This window comes from Tamandua tetradactyla, chromosome 8, assembly GCF_023851605.1.
Source record: "Tamandua tetradactyla isolate mTamTet1 chromosome 8, mTamTet1.pri, whole genome shotgun sequence".
NCBI classification, from domain to species: domain Eukaryota; kingdom Metazoa; phylum Chordata; class Mammalia; order Pilosa; family Myrmecophagidae; genus Tamandua; species Tamandua tetradactyla.
Genome location: NC_135334.1, coordinates 80,441,130 through 80,459,278, shown reverse-complemented (window position 1 = coordinate 80,459,278; position 18,149 = coordinate 80,441,130). Strand labels below are relative to the sequence as shown.

The window sequence follows — 18,149 nt, the reverse complement described above, 5'->3', positions numbered from 1 at the left end:
GTTTGCCTTTATAAAACTTCTTTCTGCAAAAAAGTAAGCTAAGCCTATTTAGAATTATGCCAAGTCACCCTAGAGAACCTCTTTTATTGCTCAGATGTGGCTTCCTAACTTTGGTAATAAACTCACTACCCTCATGGGACATGACTTTTAGGGGTGTTAGCCTCCTCAGCATTGTGGGGCATGACTCCTGGGGATGAGCCTGGCCCTGGCATTGTGGGACTGAGAAAGACTTCTTGATCAAAAGGGGGAAAAGAAATGAAACAAAATGAAGTTTCAGTGGCTAAGAGATTTCAAATAGAGTCAAGAAGTCATTTGGGAAGTTATTCTTATGCATTATATACATATTCTTGTTCAGTTTCTAGTGTATTAGAATAGCTAGAGCAGAACGGCATAGCCACGAGAAGCAGAGAGTCCATCAGCCAGCGACCTTTGGAAATGATGAAGAAAAACGCCTGCCGGGGAACTTCATGAAACAAGAAGCCAGGAGAGAAAGCTAGCAGATGACGCCGTTTTCACCATGTGCCCTTCCAGCTGAAAGAGAAACCCTGACTGTGTTTGCCAGTTGCCTTCTCACTAGAGAGAGAAACCCTGAATTTCATTGGCCTTCTTAAACAAAGATATCTTTCCCTGGATCCCTTTGATTGGACATTTCTGTAGACTTGTTTTAATTGGGACATTTTCTCAGCCTTAGAACTGTAAACTAGCAACTTATTAAATACCCCTTTTAAAAGCCATTCCATTTCTGGTATATTGCATTCTGGCAGCTAGCAAACTGGAACATTTACCAAACATGTAAAGAAGAACTGACACCAATTTTACAAAATCTCTTATAAAAACGGAAGAGAATACTACCTGTTTTAGTTTGTTAAAGCTACCAGAATGTAATATTCCAGAAATGGAATGACTTTTATAAAGGGAATTTATTAAGTTGCAAGTTTCCAGTTCTAAGGCCTAGAAATGTCCAAACTAAGGCATCTAGAGAAAGATACCTTAACTCCAAAGAAAGGGCTAATGAAGTTCAGGCCTTCTCTTTCAGCTGGGATGGCACATGGTAACATCTGCTAACTTTCTCTCCTCATTTAATAAGGATTCCCTAGGGGCATTCTCTTCTGCACCTCCAAACATCTCTGGCTGTGGGGGCTCTGGCACTTTTTGAAATTGTTCCCTCTTAAAGGGCTCCAGTAAGCAACCTCACCTTGAATGGATGGAGACACATCTCCATGCAAACCATCTAATCAGAAGTTGTCACCCACAATTGGGTTGGTCACATCTTCATGGAAACAATAAAAAAGATTCCACCCAGCAATATTGAATGAGTATTAAAGAGCATGGCTTTTCTGGGGTACACAACAGTTTCAAACCAGGACACTACCCAATTCATTTTATGAATTAGTATTACCCTGATAACAAAGCTAGATAAAGACAGTACAAAAAAAATGATAGACTGGTATTTCTTATGAATACAGATACAAAAATCATTAACAAAATATTAGTTCAGCAATGGAATTCAGCAACATATAAAAAGAATCGTCACACCAACAGATGTGGTTTAGTCTGGACATGCAAGACTGTTTTAATAATAAAAAATGAAGCAATTTAATTCGCCATATTAACAGGATAAAAAACAGGTATCACAAAAGTAAATCAATAGATGCAATATAAGCATTTGACAAAATTCAACATAATTTCTTGATAAACACTCTCAGAAAAATAGGAATAAGTGTGGAGCTTCCTCAACTTGATGAAGAGCATCTATAAAAAATACCTTTTACTAGTGTTATACTTAATGGTTAATGACTGAACGAGTTCTCCCTCGAAAGGGAGTAAGGTAAGGCTGTTTACTCTCACCCCTTTTATTCGATGCAGTACTGAAAGTTCCAAGCAGTGAAATTAAGCAAGAAAGGTAAATCAAAGGCATACAGTTTAAAAAGGGAGAAATAAAACTGTCAGTATTACAGATGACCTAATTGTTCACATAGAAAACTCCAAGGAACCTACAAAGACACTCCTAAAACTAATACGTGAGTTTGGCAAGGTCATAGAACTTACAAAAATCATGTGCATTTTAATATACTAGCAATGAACATGTGGATATTGAGATGAGAAATGCAATACCGTTTATAATTGCTAAAAAAAAAAAAGGAGAAATACTTAGGAGTAAATCTAACAAAACTTGTATGACACTTGTATGCTGAAAACTACATAATGCTGACGAAAGAAGATCTGAATAAAGGGAGAGATATACGGAGTTCATGCCCTGGAATGTTCAAGAGAGTAATGATGTCAATTTTCCCAAAATTGTTTATAAATCTAATGCAGTTGCTATCAAAATTCCAGCAAGGGTTTTGTGGATATAGAAAATATTATTCTAAAATTTATATTAAAGGCAAAGAAACAAGAATAGCTAAAGCAATTTTGAAATGAAGAATAAAGTAGGAGGAATCAGTCTATCTAATTACAAGATTTATTGTATAGTTACAGTTATCAAGACTGTGATACTTGTGGAGGCATAACACATGGATCAATGAAACAGAATACAGAACCCAGAAATAGACTCATAAACATATTCTCAACTTATTTTTGGAAAATGTACAAAAATATTTCAATGGAGAAAAGGTAATCTTTTTGACAAATTGTGCTACAGCCTTTGGACAACCATGAACAAAAAAATTAATCTTCATCAAAGTCTCACACTTTATACAAATATTAACTCAAAATTGCTCACAGACTTAAATATAAAGTGTAAAACCAGAAAACTTTAGAAAAAAATAGGAAGAATTCTTTGGGAATTCCAGATACCAAAGGGCTGGTACTGCAGATACCAAAGACAGAATCTATAAAAGGTAAAACCCCTACATTGTACTTGATCAAATTTAAAATTCTTTGTTCTATGAAAGACCTTGCTAAGAGGTTGCTAAGACAAAGTATAGACTGTGAGAAATTATTTGTAATCTATATATCTGGCAAAGAACAAGTATCTATAATATATAAAGATGCCTTAAAACACCAGTTTAAGCAACAACATAAAGAGTAGAAATTAGGTAAACAACCTGAAGAGACTGTTCGTTGAAGAGGACATACTGGTGGCAAATAAGTACATGAAAAGATGTTCAACTACATTAGACATTAGGAAAATGTAAACTGAGATATCACTGCATATTTGTCAAAATAAGTAACATTGACAAAACCAAATGATGGCAAGGATGCAGAGAAGCTGTATCACAAATACCTTTCTGGTGGAAGTGCAAAATGGTACAAACCACTCTGGAAAACAGTTTGGCAGTTTCTATATGATTTGCTCTCCTGGGTATTTATCCCAGAGAAATAAAAGCTCAAGTTCACATAAAAGTCTGTACACAACTATTTATAGCAACTTTATTCATAATCGCTCCAAACTGGAAACAACCCAGGTGTCCTTCAACAGGTACATGGTTAAGAAAACTGTTGTGTATCGATATCATGGAATACTCTTCAGCAATAAAAACGAATGAACTATTGATATACACAGCAACCTGGATTAATCTCCAGGGAATTATGTGTAATGAAAAAAGTCAATTCCAAAAGTTGTATAGTGTATGATTCTATTTGTACAATATTCCAGAGATGGAAAATTAGACAAATGGAGAACAGATTAGTGGTTGCCTGGGGTTAAAGAGAAGGGTGAGGCAAGAGGGAAGTGGATCTGGCTACAAAGGGGAAACATGAGGGTCCTTGTGGTGATAAAAATGTTCTTTATCTTTACTATATCTATGTTGATATTCTGGTCATCATATTGTACCATAGTTTTGTAAGATATTACACTGTGGGAAACTGGACAAAGGATATATGTGATCTTTGTGTATTATCGCTTACAACTCTCTAACAGTTTTTAACTTAGTACTCTTATGTGATCTTTCTGTATTATTGCTTACAACTCTCTAACAGTTTTTAACTTAGTACTTATTTTCCATGAGCATATTATAGGCAAACAAAATTTTTGCATCTATGTTTTCAGTATTTATTATTCCTTTCTTTCATGATGCATTGTATTGACAAGAATTCTCAAAGAAATGTAAAATAAGGGGAATAAAGAAGATACTGCTCTTACTTTTTTTAAAAAAGAATATATCTAGTATTTCCCCCATTTGGCACATGCATTTGATTTTAACTAGATGCAGACTCCATTACCTGCAGTACTCAAATCCAACTTTGAAAACTGAGTATTTTCCCCTAAGTTTGGGGCCTAAACTTGGCAGATGGCAAATCCTGTTCCAACTCATATGAGATTGTTTATAGTTTTTATTTATTCTATGTTATTTAAACAATCATGTTTGCAGTAGAGATATTTAAGTGCTATTTTAGGATGCTGCTTCAGAACTGTCTGGGGGTGTTAGGAAATATATAGTGTATGCAGCATTTACTTTGCTAAAATCTTAGAATTCTGAGTGCTCCATTTGTTTCAGATAAGTGAATGTGAGCCTGTATTTGGTCTACTAAGGATATATCTCCTTTATCCTCTTGGATGTTGAGTTCATCAAATATATTAAACAGTACATATTGAAATAATAATGGCTTATTTTATTTAGTCTATATGTGGTCCTTTGACTGGTAATAGTCACAAAAGGCAAAATGAGATTGATAAAACTAAACTTTTATAAAGATTCCTCATTATAAGGACTATCACATCAACCAAAAGATAATAAAGTAGCTAATTCAACCAGCTGCTGGCTTTGATTTTTTTTTTTCAGTTTTTCAACTAAAATATAGCATGCTAGTGATATTTATGTGTGTACAGGTTTATGTTCTACTCTATATTTTCATTTGTTCCTTACAATGACTCTGTGAGATAGAGATTATTATTACCATCTTATGGACAAGAAAATAGAGGCACAGAGACGTTAAATAATTTTCCCAAGGCCACATAGTTGAACCCAAACAGTGTGACTCTGAGCTCACATTATTAACCTCTACATTATACTGATTAGTTTGGGCTAATTCCTGTGCCAAACATTTTTCGCAAACTTTGTTTTCTGTAATCCTCAAAGCATCCTGAAATATATGTCATCAATTTTTAGAAAATTAGCTGATATCAATTACAGACACGGAACCTAAAATCCAGATACCCTAACTCTCAATTCAGTGTCCCTTCTAGGACATCAGGGGTTTTAAGAATGCTGGGATCATTTTAGGAATTATCCCATATGGGTCAGGAGAAAAAGGAACAGCCTAGCATTGAGCCCTTAACATGTTTCATACATTTTGTATCTCTTAGAACATTTATTCCTCTCAGCAACCCTCTGACGTATTTTAATGCCACTTGAAACATTAGAAATCTAAGGCTCAGAGTGTTTAAGTAAATTGCCCAAGATTATATGACTGGCCTAGGATATGAAACCAAATTGATTTAGCCTAAAGAGTGTGTTTGCTTTTGAGCATAGCATAGCGTGAGGAAAAGAAGTGGAAACTGATGAGGGAGAATGTAAGGAGAGAAATGTGTGGGTTTGTGGGGTTCTCATAACACATCCTCTTTCATGTAAGGTTCTTGGTAAACTTCTATTTCCTGAGTTTCCCAAACATACCCTTTCCTTGACCTCTGCCACAATATTTCTTTTCTCTTGTATCTCTTTTGTTCTCTTGGGCTTCTGCCTTAGAGTCATCCCAAAGGGTCAGAATGGAGCGAAGGGAGGACTAAAGGAAGGAAGCACAAGATAAAGGTATCTTTCCTGGCTTAGCAGGGTTTCCTGACTAAAGGAAGATGAGAAGGTAGAATCTCTGTAGCATCATTTTTTGTCCTTTTGCTGCAACTTCCTTTTACAAACGCTTCCTGAGACCTGTCCTAACCAGCCTGGCCATCTCAGAAAGACCCTGAGTCCAAGACTTCTGAATAAAGTAAGTCAATTTGGTTATCTTCTCATGTAGTAATTTTTTTCTTCAGGTACTAACTTCTATATTCTCTCTACATCTGTCGAATGCATCCATCTTCCTAGTCCCCTCTATACTTAAAATCCGAACCCAACACCCCTATCTGCATTGTTCACATTGGTACAGTATATTGACATTGAGACTAATATCACTTTCTTCATCTTTTCCACTCATACCTGCCCTCCCTAAAACCTTCATAATATCCACTCCTACTTTTTCCTTACCATATCGTATATCTTCACCTAATAGTCTTTCATTGGATATGTTATCCATAAAGCAAGTTCATCTTACTTAAACACCCATCTTATTGATGAAAGATTCAGTCTCTTGCCCTAAATCCAATTTCCTCATGTTTTATCTGGTCCCTGTAGATCTATTCTTTTTTCTGCATTCAATGTCTATCTTCCCAACACATCATTTCAATTCTGTCAGATTTTCTGATAATTCATTAAATTTATTCCTGATCACTTCTATCCAAATTCTTTTTGCCTTCTGCCTTCTCTATATTGCATTCCTATTCTCTTTGATTCATCTGTTCTTCCCATATCACACCTTTCTCCTTTTATTCCATCCATCATGCAGCCAGCCAGCCATTATAACACCTTAACTGATCGGTTACTATAAGCAGACCCTATAATAAGAACCACGAAGAAGACACAGAAACAGCAGTAAATAATTATCTCTGCAGAAATATGATTATTTGGGGAAGAAACTGAAATTTGGAAGATAATTAAGAATTCCACGGAATAGGGCTAGGTGTTTCTGACAGAGAGAAGAGTAAGCATAAATACAGAGAGAGAAAGAATAGCACAAAATGTTTAGAAAAAGGAAAATAGTATGCAATGATTAAATTGTTGTAGAAAGTTAAAATGAAATACATTTTGATATTTGGAGGGGAGGGCTGTATGTGTTCTGCAAAACTGGATTCTTATGGTCAGTGGGGAATAATATTTTTACATAGAAAACTCATTCTAGAAACAGGTGGAGATCAAATTGATGAAGGTTAAGGCTGGAGGGAGAAAGACCAGGTAAAGGTTATTGAAATAATTAAATCAAGAAATAACAAGGACCTTGTATAAGAGAACATGGGGAAGGTAGGAGAGAGGAAAGGGGACATGAGAGAGATAATAAGAGAGGCAGTTTTTATAGGACAGTTCTGGGTGGGATATAGGAAGAAATGGGTATAGAAAATATAGGAAACTTCTAGATTTCTGGCATAGGTGACTGCATGGACGCTAATGTCACTCATTGTGATAGAGGATGAGTAGGCTTTGGAAAGATCTTGTAGGCATAACGTATTTGAGGGACCCACATGCCATCCAGGGAATCATGTCTGCTACTTGTTAGTACCATTAAGGAGCTATGGGGCTACTTTGGCAATATAGAACATTCTTCACATCTTCCTGAGCAATAGCAGCAGCAAAGTAGCAAGTAAAATGATGTATAGGCTTGCCCCACATTAATGGGAGCAACAATGAAAGGCACCTTACCAAGTCTGAGAAGAAAAGAGGAAAAAAAAAAAGATAATTGACACCTTCCATGAGGAGAGGTGACAGAAGCTGAGCCTTGAAGGCTAAGTAAGAATTGGCCAGAAGTTTGCAGCATGAGCAAAGCTAAAGAAGTGATTGTGTGCTGAGAGATGCAGGGCACAAATACAGTGTAATCTAAGGCAAGAGTTGTTTTAGTGACAGCAGTGACAGACTGCGAATTCCCCATATGCCTTATTAAAGAGCTTGACCATTACTGTATATAGGCAATGGGGGAGTATGGAAAGCTTTTAAGTAGGAAAATAAAATGGCCACATTCGAGCTTTAAGGGCTAGATTAAGACAGCGAGGCCAGTTAGGAGTTTATGTTTGAGAGACTGTTTTTTCTTTTTCAATGGGCAGAACCTTGAATGTAAAGATAAAAAAATAAAAAAGAACAGGGTGGGCCACGGTGGCTCAGCAGGCAGGAATGCTTGCCTGCAATGCCAGAGGGCCGGGGTTCAATTCCTGGTGCCTGTCCATGTAAAAAATATATAATAATAAATAAATAAAAACAAAGATTAAAGGATAAACAGGAAAGTCTTTGGCCAGGGGATCACCATGCCCGCAAAGGTCATGTGAGGCAGCAACAGAGGAGAAAGGTTCAAGGCTAACATCATGGATGACATGTGTAGGTTTGAGGCTCCTGTGTATGTGGGCTAGTGTATGCTGCAGGGATAGACATGGCCACATCACCTTTCAGGCATGAGGAGATGATTGCTGGATTATAAATTAGTGGAAGACTGAGCATATCTCTTATTTATCTTTGATGTAGATGGTAAGAAGGGTAGTGATGGGAGATGCAGGACAGGAATATGGGCGTTTTGTGTTTGCATTACAGTACTGTCGTACTGCGAGAAATGCCAAGGGCTCAAGAACTGAGTAGCACTCATATGCTGATGGCTATTGATAGAGAAAAGGGAAACTCAGATACAAAACCATCAGAACGTTACAGTTTAATGTCTCAACTCATTCTGCCTCTGCTTACTACGTAGGAACCATGTAGGAACAGGAATAGGACTAAAAGTAGAGTTTCCTCCTAGAGGAAATAGTACACAGATGTTCAGCTAACTACACCCCATTCTCCTTTTTAATATCTATACTGTCTTTCAATGCTGTGACCATATGAGGACGTGGCTGACAATACTCTTTATTCATACCAACTTCCATGTGGAGATGCCAGCTACTAACCCATGACAGAACCAGAAGAGGCATGAAGTTTTGAAAAGGCAGATTGTATTTCTGATACCAGTGCAAACAAAAGAGAGCACCCCAGTAGATCTATGCTTTTTATATAGGTTTCAATGCTCAAGGAAGGTGGTCTACTCTCAATCCCAGAGAGGTTTGTGTTTGCACAATTTTCAGAATCAATGGCATCCTCAACTCTTCTGCCATCCAGAATCCAGGTGGTCCCTGGTCTTCCTCTTATGTGCTGGGTTGTGTGGAAAAATAATTCTAAAGATTTTATGAGCTTCTTTATTCATCTTTGTTCTTCTTCTTTGCAGGAGGGAACTGCTCCCCTAGATGAGCCCCAAATATTCTCTCTCCAAGATGTAACATGATGTATCTCACAGTCCCTCCTTTGTGCTACCTGAATGTTTTAGATGCTCTGAGGTCTTGACACTTCTTGATTGTACCTCTTACTATTCTATGACCTGGAACAAGTCACCTAATCTTTGTAAGCTTCCATTTTTTTCAGGTATTAAATTGGGCTAATAATAGTAATACCTCACAGGATTGTGACAATCAAATGAATTAACATCTGTAAATTTTTTAGATCTCTGCCTGTATTAATAACATATAGCAAATATTTGATTGTCCTATATTTTATTATTACTATGTTTGTATCTTATTTACTCAAAACATAGTCACTATCCAGCTCAAAGACAAACACTCACTTTAGAGTAGTATAGATACTATTATTATTTTTATTTTTTATCTATGTTTGCTTCAGGAACCAAACAGCGTTGGTTTTACCTATCACTTCTCAATACATGCTTATCCAAGGGCCAGAATAGACTCCTATCCCATCCTCAATACTAAGACACTTATCCTTGGGTACTTTTATAGAAGCTCATTTTTGGATTAGAAAGTGGCCTCAGTTCAATGGTTAATTGTATGCACTACATATATTACATTCTACCAATATAGTTCCCCCACGAAAAGAAAGTCTGGCCTCTTCTGTTGTCTCCAAAATATACTGTGTGTTCTCATCTCCTCAAGAGCAGTGAGCAAGATCAACCTCATGGAGCGAAGAAACCAGAGTGGAAGAGTGAGTGAGTTTGTGTTGCTGGGCTTCCCAGCTCCTCTACCGCTGCGGGCACTGTTGTTTTCTCTCTCTCTACTGGCTTATGTATTGGTGCTGACTGAGAACACACTCATCATTATAGCCATTAGGAACCACTCCACCCTCCACAAACCTATGTACTTCTTTCTGGCTAATATGTCCTTCCTGGAGATCTGGTATGTCACTGTCACTATTCCTAAGATGCTCGCGGGCTTCCTTGGCTACAAACAGGGTCGTGAACAGTTAATCTCCTTTGAGGGCTGCATGACACAGCTTTTCTTTTTCCTGGGCTTGGGATGCACTGAGTGTGTCCTTCTTGCTGTCATGGCCTATGACCGCTATGTGGCCATCTGCCATCCTCTTCACTACCCTGTCATCGTTAGTGGCCGATTATGTATGCAACTTGCAGCTGGCTCCTGGGCTGGAGGTTTTGGCATCTCCATGGTCAAGGTTTTTCTCATTTCTCGCCTCTCTTATTGTGGGCCCAACGTCATTAACCACTTTTTCTGTGATGTCTCCCCTTTGCTCAACCTCTCATGCACTGATATGTCTACAGCTGAGCTTACGGATTTCATCTTGGCCATTTTCATCCTGCTTGGACCGCTCTCTGTCACCGGAGCCTCCTACATGGCCATTGTTGGTGCTGTCATACGTATTCCCTCAGCTGCTGGACGCCACAAAGCCTTTTCCACCTGTGCCTCTCACCTCACTGTCGTGGTCATCTTCTACGCAGCCAGCATTTTCATCTATGCCAGGCCTAAGGCACTCTCAGCTTTTGACACTAACAAGCTGGTTTCTGTGCTCTATGCTGTCATCGTACCATTGCTCAACCCCATCATTTACTGTTTGCGCAACCAGGAAGTCAAGAGAGCTCTACACTATACTCTGCACCTGTACCAGGGCCAGGGTGGTAACCCCAGGAAACCAAACAGTGATGGGTAAGGAGAAGGTGTTGAGTCTTAGAAAATTCTTTTAAATTTGAGATTCATATCCTCTATGAAGTTCATTGTAGCTCTTAGAGCCTAAATATAGGATTAGCATTCATAGGCATCCCCGAAAGCCTGGGAATAATTCCTTGTAACTAGTCCAGGTAGAGGAAGAGGGATGACTTGCAATTTAGAAGCTGTATTTCTGTGGGACAAGGCTGTAAAATAGAGGCTAGACTAGGCCGGCCCAGTGTCACCTGCTGTATTGTAAACTACATAGAACAAGTTTCACGAATTGTGCATCCTGGTGGGGTTGCCTATAAAGAGAAGAGATGACTGAGCTTCATACTTAACAAGCAAACAAATGCAGAATTAGTGTCTTCATAAATGGTTCCTCTTGGATCTACTTCTGTGTCTTAATTCTGAGAGAGAAAGAGTAGAAAAGGGAAATGGGGAGGAGAAAGCCATGAAAGAAAGCACAGGCTTCATTTTGGAAAGGCATCAGAACACCGATGAACAAAATAGGGGTCAGGAGGAGATCATAGTAATATGACCTTCAAGGCAGGGAGCTAAGGAACTGAGAATGTATATATTGGCAACCTATCATGTCCTGAACTACAGGGCTCTCTAGCTTCACCTCCTAAATCCATAGGGTCATTGCCCAGATTAAACAGAGGTCACAGTGAATTTGATTGAGTGCAGTTGTTCGTTTAATCTTGTGTCTCTGTAATTAGACTGTAAACTTCATGGAAACAGGGATCATATTTGCTTGTTCACCATTTTATTACCATGGCCTAGAAAAAGATCTAGCACAGGGTTTAGGGTATGAATGTATATCATAAATGAATATAAATTGTAGCCATTTAGTCAGGACATGTGTGTCACACATGTAGATAGTGTTGGCTGACACAGGAACTAGTACCCTCATACTTCACTAGAGTGTGGGGAGGTACAAGTTACACAAATTCTACCATATGTATCTCAAGTCCTAAAAATATTGAAACTATTCTGATTCAGAAAGATTTATGTATACAAATCCTCTTATGTACAACAACCAAAAAACCTGGAAATATGAGAAACCTCCATGAATAGGACATTGCTAAATAAACTATAGTTCATACATTGAACGAAATACCACGCAGATATTGAAATAACTTGGTCTAAGTAGAGTAAATGACAGAAAAATATTCTTAACACTCTCAATGAAAAGCTTAGGACAAAAAACCCTAGAGGATATGTCAGCAATGATTTCAGAAATTTAGTTCCCTACAGATACCCAAGTCCCAGAACCCTGATGGCCAGAAGCCTGCATGAAGCTGCTCTCTCTAGGTTTGGGAGCCAACTATCATTGCTGTCCATCTTTTTATAGTTATCTGCTGCTTGATAAAATATATGTAATAAGACACTGGGCATCATTTGCTAGCCCTTCCTTATTAAGATTTCTTATGTAATGTCTATTTGTGCCAAAACAATTACATAACCTCAAAAGTATCTTATAATAATTTAAAATGACTAAAGGATATAAAGTTCATCAAAAGTGTATCCTCTAATTATCACCATAGAAAAAGTTTCTGAACTGGTGTCATGGTCTGTAATGACAGCGTTCTCTGGGCCTCACTCTTGTGTGAAACTCCCTTTTAGGCTGACTCCTGTCCATAGGAAGTGAACATGTGACGCTGACTTTCTTCACTGTACTTCATTTCCCAAACTTTTATTTATAGAATGTATTACTTTTCGAGTTGGAAAAAAAAAAAAAACACCTCAAATTCTGGTTTCAAAAATTGAAACCAAATCTTCAGGTGTAGGAACATTGCCTAACACAGAGTTCTGCACATATTCATCATTCAATAAACAAGAAATTAGAGAATTTATGAGTTCATGTGAACTACGGCCGGACTGACACCTCTCTTGACTTTAGACTGAATTCTAGTAGTCATGTGACCCTCATGGCTTGTATTGAATTTGAGGTCATAAAAAAACCTTTTAAGATTTTTCACATGAACTGTTAATAATCAGCTGAGGTATTACACTGTCCTCCATTGATGTAGTTATTTCCCCCCTTAACCTAGTTACAGGACTTTATTTTATCCCGGTTACATTTAAAGCTATTTTTGAAAGACCAATTTCTAGTCTGCAAATTTTTTTAAATATTGCATAGACAATGTAGCTCTACTGTAATTCTCTGGCAGTGTCAGGGAAAGTGTCCAGTTCCTCTCATTGATAAGGAGGGGGACCAGACCCAGACCAAGTCATCAGGTCAGGATGCTGTCAAAGTGGCCAGAGACAATTGCCATCTGAGGGTAAGTGAGGGGCAATAGAAACAGCTCCTGTGCCCAGACATATCTATTGGTTCTCACCAACTTCGAATAAAATCCAAGTTTCTTAGTCTGATTCTCAAGTTCTTCATACTAGGGTCTTGAGTTTTCCTTTAAATCTCTTGCCCACTAAGCACCCTGTGCAGATGAATGTTTAATGGTGAGTAATAATCTTTTTTTTTTCACTTGAACTTAATGATCCAATTTTTTTTTCTATTAGCTAATATTTCACATTGAATAGAATCATAAAATAGCCCCTAAACTTTCTGGATAAATAGCATTTTTAAAGTGACAATCCTTCTGTAGCTCGGGAAACCCTATTTCTCTTCATTAAAAATCCTTTACAGTCATGAGATACAAGGAAAGACTGAAAAGCTATCATATTAGAGAAGACCAAGAAGGCATGGTAACTAAATGGAATGTGAAATACTGGAATGGATCCTGGGGCAGAAAAAAATATTAGTAGACAAACTGGTAAAATCTGATTAAAATCTGTAGTTCAGTTAGTAGTAAAATCTGCCAGTTTTGGCTTATTAGTTTAGACCTGGTAATATAAGATGATAATATTACGGGAAACTGAAACTGGGTGAGGAGTAAGAACTCTCTTTAGTATCTTTGCCATTTTTGTGTAAACCTAAAATTACTCCAAAATAAAAAGTTTATTTGAAAAAGAAACACATCACACTATTTATTATTAGTCTTTTTATATCAAATAATTTAATAGAAATTTTAGTGATTTCAGTAGCTTCATAAGAACAATGGTAAATTGTCCCTTCCTGTTTGATTTCATGATGTTTATAGCAAACACTGCTTTTTTGTGCAAAATTGAAAAGTTTATTTTGAAATTTTACATGTAGTTTTACGTCTCATGAAATTCATTCATTGATGCTATTTTATTTAGCTAATTCAGGAGGAAGAGTTAGAAGCATAACTGACACATAGTTATAGCTTTATACATTTAGCAATTTTAACAGACTATACCAGCTCTTTCAGGTATTACCATGTGGTACAGGAAGGCACGTGTGGACAGTTCCCATGGGTTAGCTGAAGAAGAGAGGCACTTACAGCACAAATGTCTTCGTTGTCTCTTACAGTCATTTCTCAGGGGACTTTACCTTCCCTGATGTTCTTGCTCCTTTGCCTTATTTCATGAAGACCAGTGGCCCCAGCCTTCCCAGAATTAATGTCAACTCACCATTTGCCTTTGGACATAGAATGTGGTGACCAGGGGTGGAGGAGGAGTAGGGCTAGGTCCACGGTGCTCCACAAAATTCCACTTAGTTACACGCAGGCCTTTAGATCCTCAAGAGATGGAAAAAAAAATTCTCTAGGATTTCTTGCTTTTTTCAGCCGTTGTTTCAGCTCCCTTCAGTCACCTTTGGTTTCTGAGACACCTGTGAATCTTCTTGGCCTTCATTCTTACAAAACCTCTAGTGGTCGATTACAGTCTTTATAGTAACTTGAAGCAAAATTAATAGCAGGGGCTCTGAGAGTTTAATGGGCTGAAGACAATTTGACAGACAGAAGGGTTGTCACTTCACACTACTCTTAGCACACAGTGCACGCTTCACAAATTGTTCATTAATCGACTGAATGCTTCCTGGAGTTCAAGGCAATGGGTGTGACCTCTAACCCTAGGAAGACCTTGCTGTTTTTATCTCACTTTTTGTTGCCATTACTCTGTCTTCTTTCCTGTGCTAGTCTTTTGACATTTTTTCCAACTGAAAAAAATCCTGGCTATGCTTCCTACCCAGCACAGATAATACTCTATATTTGTGTATTTAATGCAATTCACTTTTAGAATCGCTTTCATATATATATATATATATATATATATATATATATACATATCACTTTCACATACATATATGCATATGTATATACATATACATATCAATTTAACTATGTTAATACATTCATAACATAAAATTTGCCATTTTAACTTTAACACCAATGTCTGATGTTGACAAGAGAACTATTGTTTCCCATATTATAGATAATAAACTGAGGAATGAAGACAATTTTTCTAAAATAAATTATCTAAAAAAATAATGGATCCCTATTTAGGAACAGGTCTTCTGACTGCTGAATGAAAATTATTGCTTATCATGCTATTTCCAGTCTACCGTGCTTCCATGAATCTGACACCTCTTTGATGAAATCTTTTCTATGTTCCCCAGTGAGAAAGTATTTCTCCCTTCTTGGCATTCCTACATTTTGTTATGGCATACAGCACATTCTACCCTCATTATACTGTGTACTTCTTATTTTACTTCTAACACTATAGGTTTCCAGGCAGCAGAGACTATGACTGTGCCGGTTTGAATCTTGTGTACTCCAGAAAAGCCATGTCCTTTAATCCTCATTCAGTATTGCTGCGTGGGAGCTTTCTGATTGTTTCCATGGAGATGCGACCCACCCAATTGTGGGTGGTAACTTTTGATTAGATAGTTTCCATGGAGATGTGTCTCCACCCATTCGAGGTGGGGTTGCTCACGGGAGCCCTTTAAGAAGGAGCCATTTTGGATAAAGCTTGAGAGCCACCAGAGCCAGAGACCTTTGGAGACGAAGAAGGAAAATGCCCCTGGGGAAGCTTCATGAAACAAGAAACCTGAAGAGAAAGCTAGCAGATGTCACCATGTTCGCCATTTGTCTTTCCATTTGAGAGAGAAAACCTGAATGTCATCGGCCCTCTTGAACCAAAGTATCTTTCACTGGATTGCTGTAGATTGGACATTTCTATAGACTTGCTTTAATTTGGACATTTTCATGGCTTTAGAATTGTAAACTTGCAACTTAATAAATTCCCCTTTTTAAAAGCTGTTCCATTTATGGTATATCACAATCCAGCAGTTTCCAAACTAGAACAATGACCTATATATTTTTATTCCAAAGAATACATAGCAGAGTGCACTATACATAACAAGAGGCTCAATAAAGCAGGAAGCATATTTGATGGTAAGAATAAACAAATGAATGCTTCTGTTACCTCAAATGGTAACCCCTGTTAACCACTTATTTTCATCTCACTTTTTGTTGCCATTACTCTGTATTCTTTCTTATCCTGGTTTTTGGTGTTGCATCACCTGACATATAGGACTAGAAGCAAAAAACTATACCATACCCATAGGTACAGAAAAACATTATACATGTATAAACAGAAATTGGTGGATGGGTAGAGATTCATCTTCCTTGGCCAGGTCCCCTGGACATAGCTGGTAGCAAATACAGTTTCCCTAGAGTCAGGCCAGACTGAGTGTAAGTGAGCCTCCTGGGGAGCAGACAGCAGCAAATGGTGTGCAAGTGCTAAATATACTCTCCAGCCTCTGATCTTGTGTTCTTGCCTTAGTGCTGCAATATCTACCATGTGGTTTAAAGAAAGACCAGACACATATTCCCAAGAAGTACAAAAATTGGCACATCACTCTTCTTTCTTCTGCTCAGTATAAAAATCTGAGGAACTTTCCATTCTTAAAAGAGGACAGGTGATGCACGGTGAGTTGTTGGATGCACCAGGAGAGATTGGTTGATCCCTAAGAAAGCAACAAAGAAGATGAAGAAAAACATGGAAAATGACTTTAGATACAATTTTTGGACAAGAGAAAGGGTGTTGTGGGGAATGAATGAGCAAATGAAGATTCAGTGCATAGTCCATTATTACTCAAGGTTAGGGAAATTTAGGCAGGTACTCGATTATTTGGGCATTGCACCAGGGCACAAAGGATAAGTTTCTTCTCTGGGAGTTGTCTACCAGTGTCTATTGTTTTCCCGTAAACAAGCATGTACAGGGCTGAAAGAAAAAATCCCTATAGCATGATGAAACAGATTTCTTTCCTAGGATTCCATAGAAAGCCCAGCACCCAGTGATTTTGGTTTTAAAAACAAGAAAAATAGAAAGAGAAGATTCTGCATTTCTCTGTGTTTTAAAGTAGGGCTTACAGGGTGGTACTTTTGTAGCAAAAGAAAAGTGGAGGTGAATATGAAAGGAAAGGGGGTGTGCTTGATTGAATAAAAGAAATACATTACAGAGAAGATAAAGAAGAAGGCACGAGTGATCTGTAAACTCAGAACTCTTCAAAGAGGCTATAATCTAGCTCTCTAGGAAATTCAGCTTACCTCATTCCCCAAACATGACGAAAAAGTGAGTAAAAGAGAAAGAATGATGATAGTGTGTGTACACAAGCATATGTGAGTACAAACAGTGAATATATATGATTAAATAAGCATGTTTGAGGGTTGTTATGAACTAATATAGTAACAGCTAATGCTTATAGAGAATAACCATGGACTAAGTCCCATTTTAACCACTTTCTGTGCATTTTCACATTTAATTCTCATAACAAAGCAATAAGGATGGCATTATTTCATTAATATCACTTGTAAGAGAGGATATTGAAGTACATAACTGTTAAGCAATCTGCTCATAACATAATGACATAACTAATAGATGACGGAACCAAGATTCAAGTGCTGATCTGACTTCAAATCATTTCTCTTAACCACTATGCAATGATGAATATGGGGTAATTGGTGTGGCTGATGGTGGAAATGTGCTATGTTTTAAATGTTATAAAGACTAGGAGACTCTCCATTGGTGTTGCTTCCTACTGAAACTAGAACATGGGGAAAACTAGGCACTCCCTGCACTCAGACCATAGTTTTTCCTCTAGGAAAAGCATTTAGTCAAAGGAACTAAGGAGCCAGGCCTGGAAGTCCTTACTACTGAGCTATCTCAGGGGTGAGGGTGTGAGTTGGAGACTGGAGATAAGGGAAAAATTTCTTCTCAGTCAGCAAGAAACACTGAGCTCTACCAATATGTCCTACTTTAAAAAGGTGGTAGTGGTGCCAATAGCCTATATTCCCACACCTTATCTGTCAGTCTCTTGCTATGAGCTATGGTCAGAAGGTCTGTAGTCCATTCTGGTATCACTGTGAAACCTTTTCATCCACCCACCCTCTCCATGCAAAGACAATAGCATGACAAACAAAGAGTGTGCTGGGAATGGTAAGCAATAGTCAGAAGGCAGGACCTGAAATTAGACTTTTGGACGAGGGTGGTATTCAATGGTGATATACATTCATTCATATGTGCTTTCAAGAGATAACTCTATGATAGCCTATTTCCTTAACCACAAACTGAAGTAATGGAGTTAGTTCATAAAAAATTCTGTCATCAGCCTTCATGCACAGTCCTC

General features: G+C 37.8%; 1 protein-coding gene across 1 annotated transcript; it reads left to right on the top strand.

The window, feature by feature from the left end:
- Positions 1 to 9,671: 9,671 nt before the first annotated feature.
- Positions 9,672 to 10,655, top strand: LOC143643630 (olfactory receptor 226). The gene has a single exon (XM_077112236.1). The coding sequence runs from the start codon at positions 9,672 to 9,674 to the stop codon at positions 10,653 to 10,655; it is 984 nt and encodes a 327-aa protein (XP_076968351.1).
- Positions 10,656 to 18,149: the final 7,494 nt, after the last annotated feature.

Bases quoted from the DNA above. Each gene is read 5' to 3' on its own strand.
- LOC143643630 (XM_077112236.1), top strand. From the start codon at position 9,672: ATGGAGCGAAGAAACCAGAGTGGAAGAGTGAGTGAGTTTGTGTTGCTG.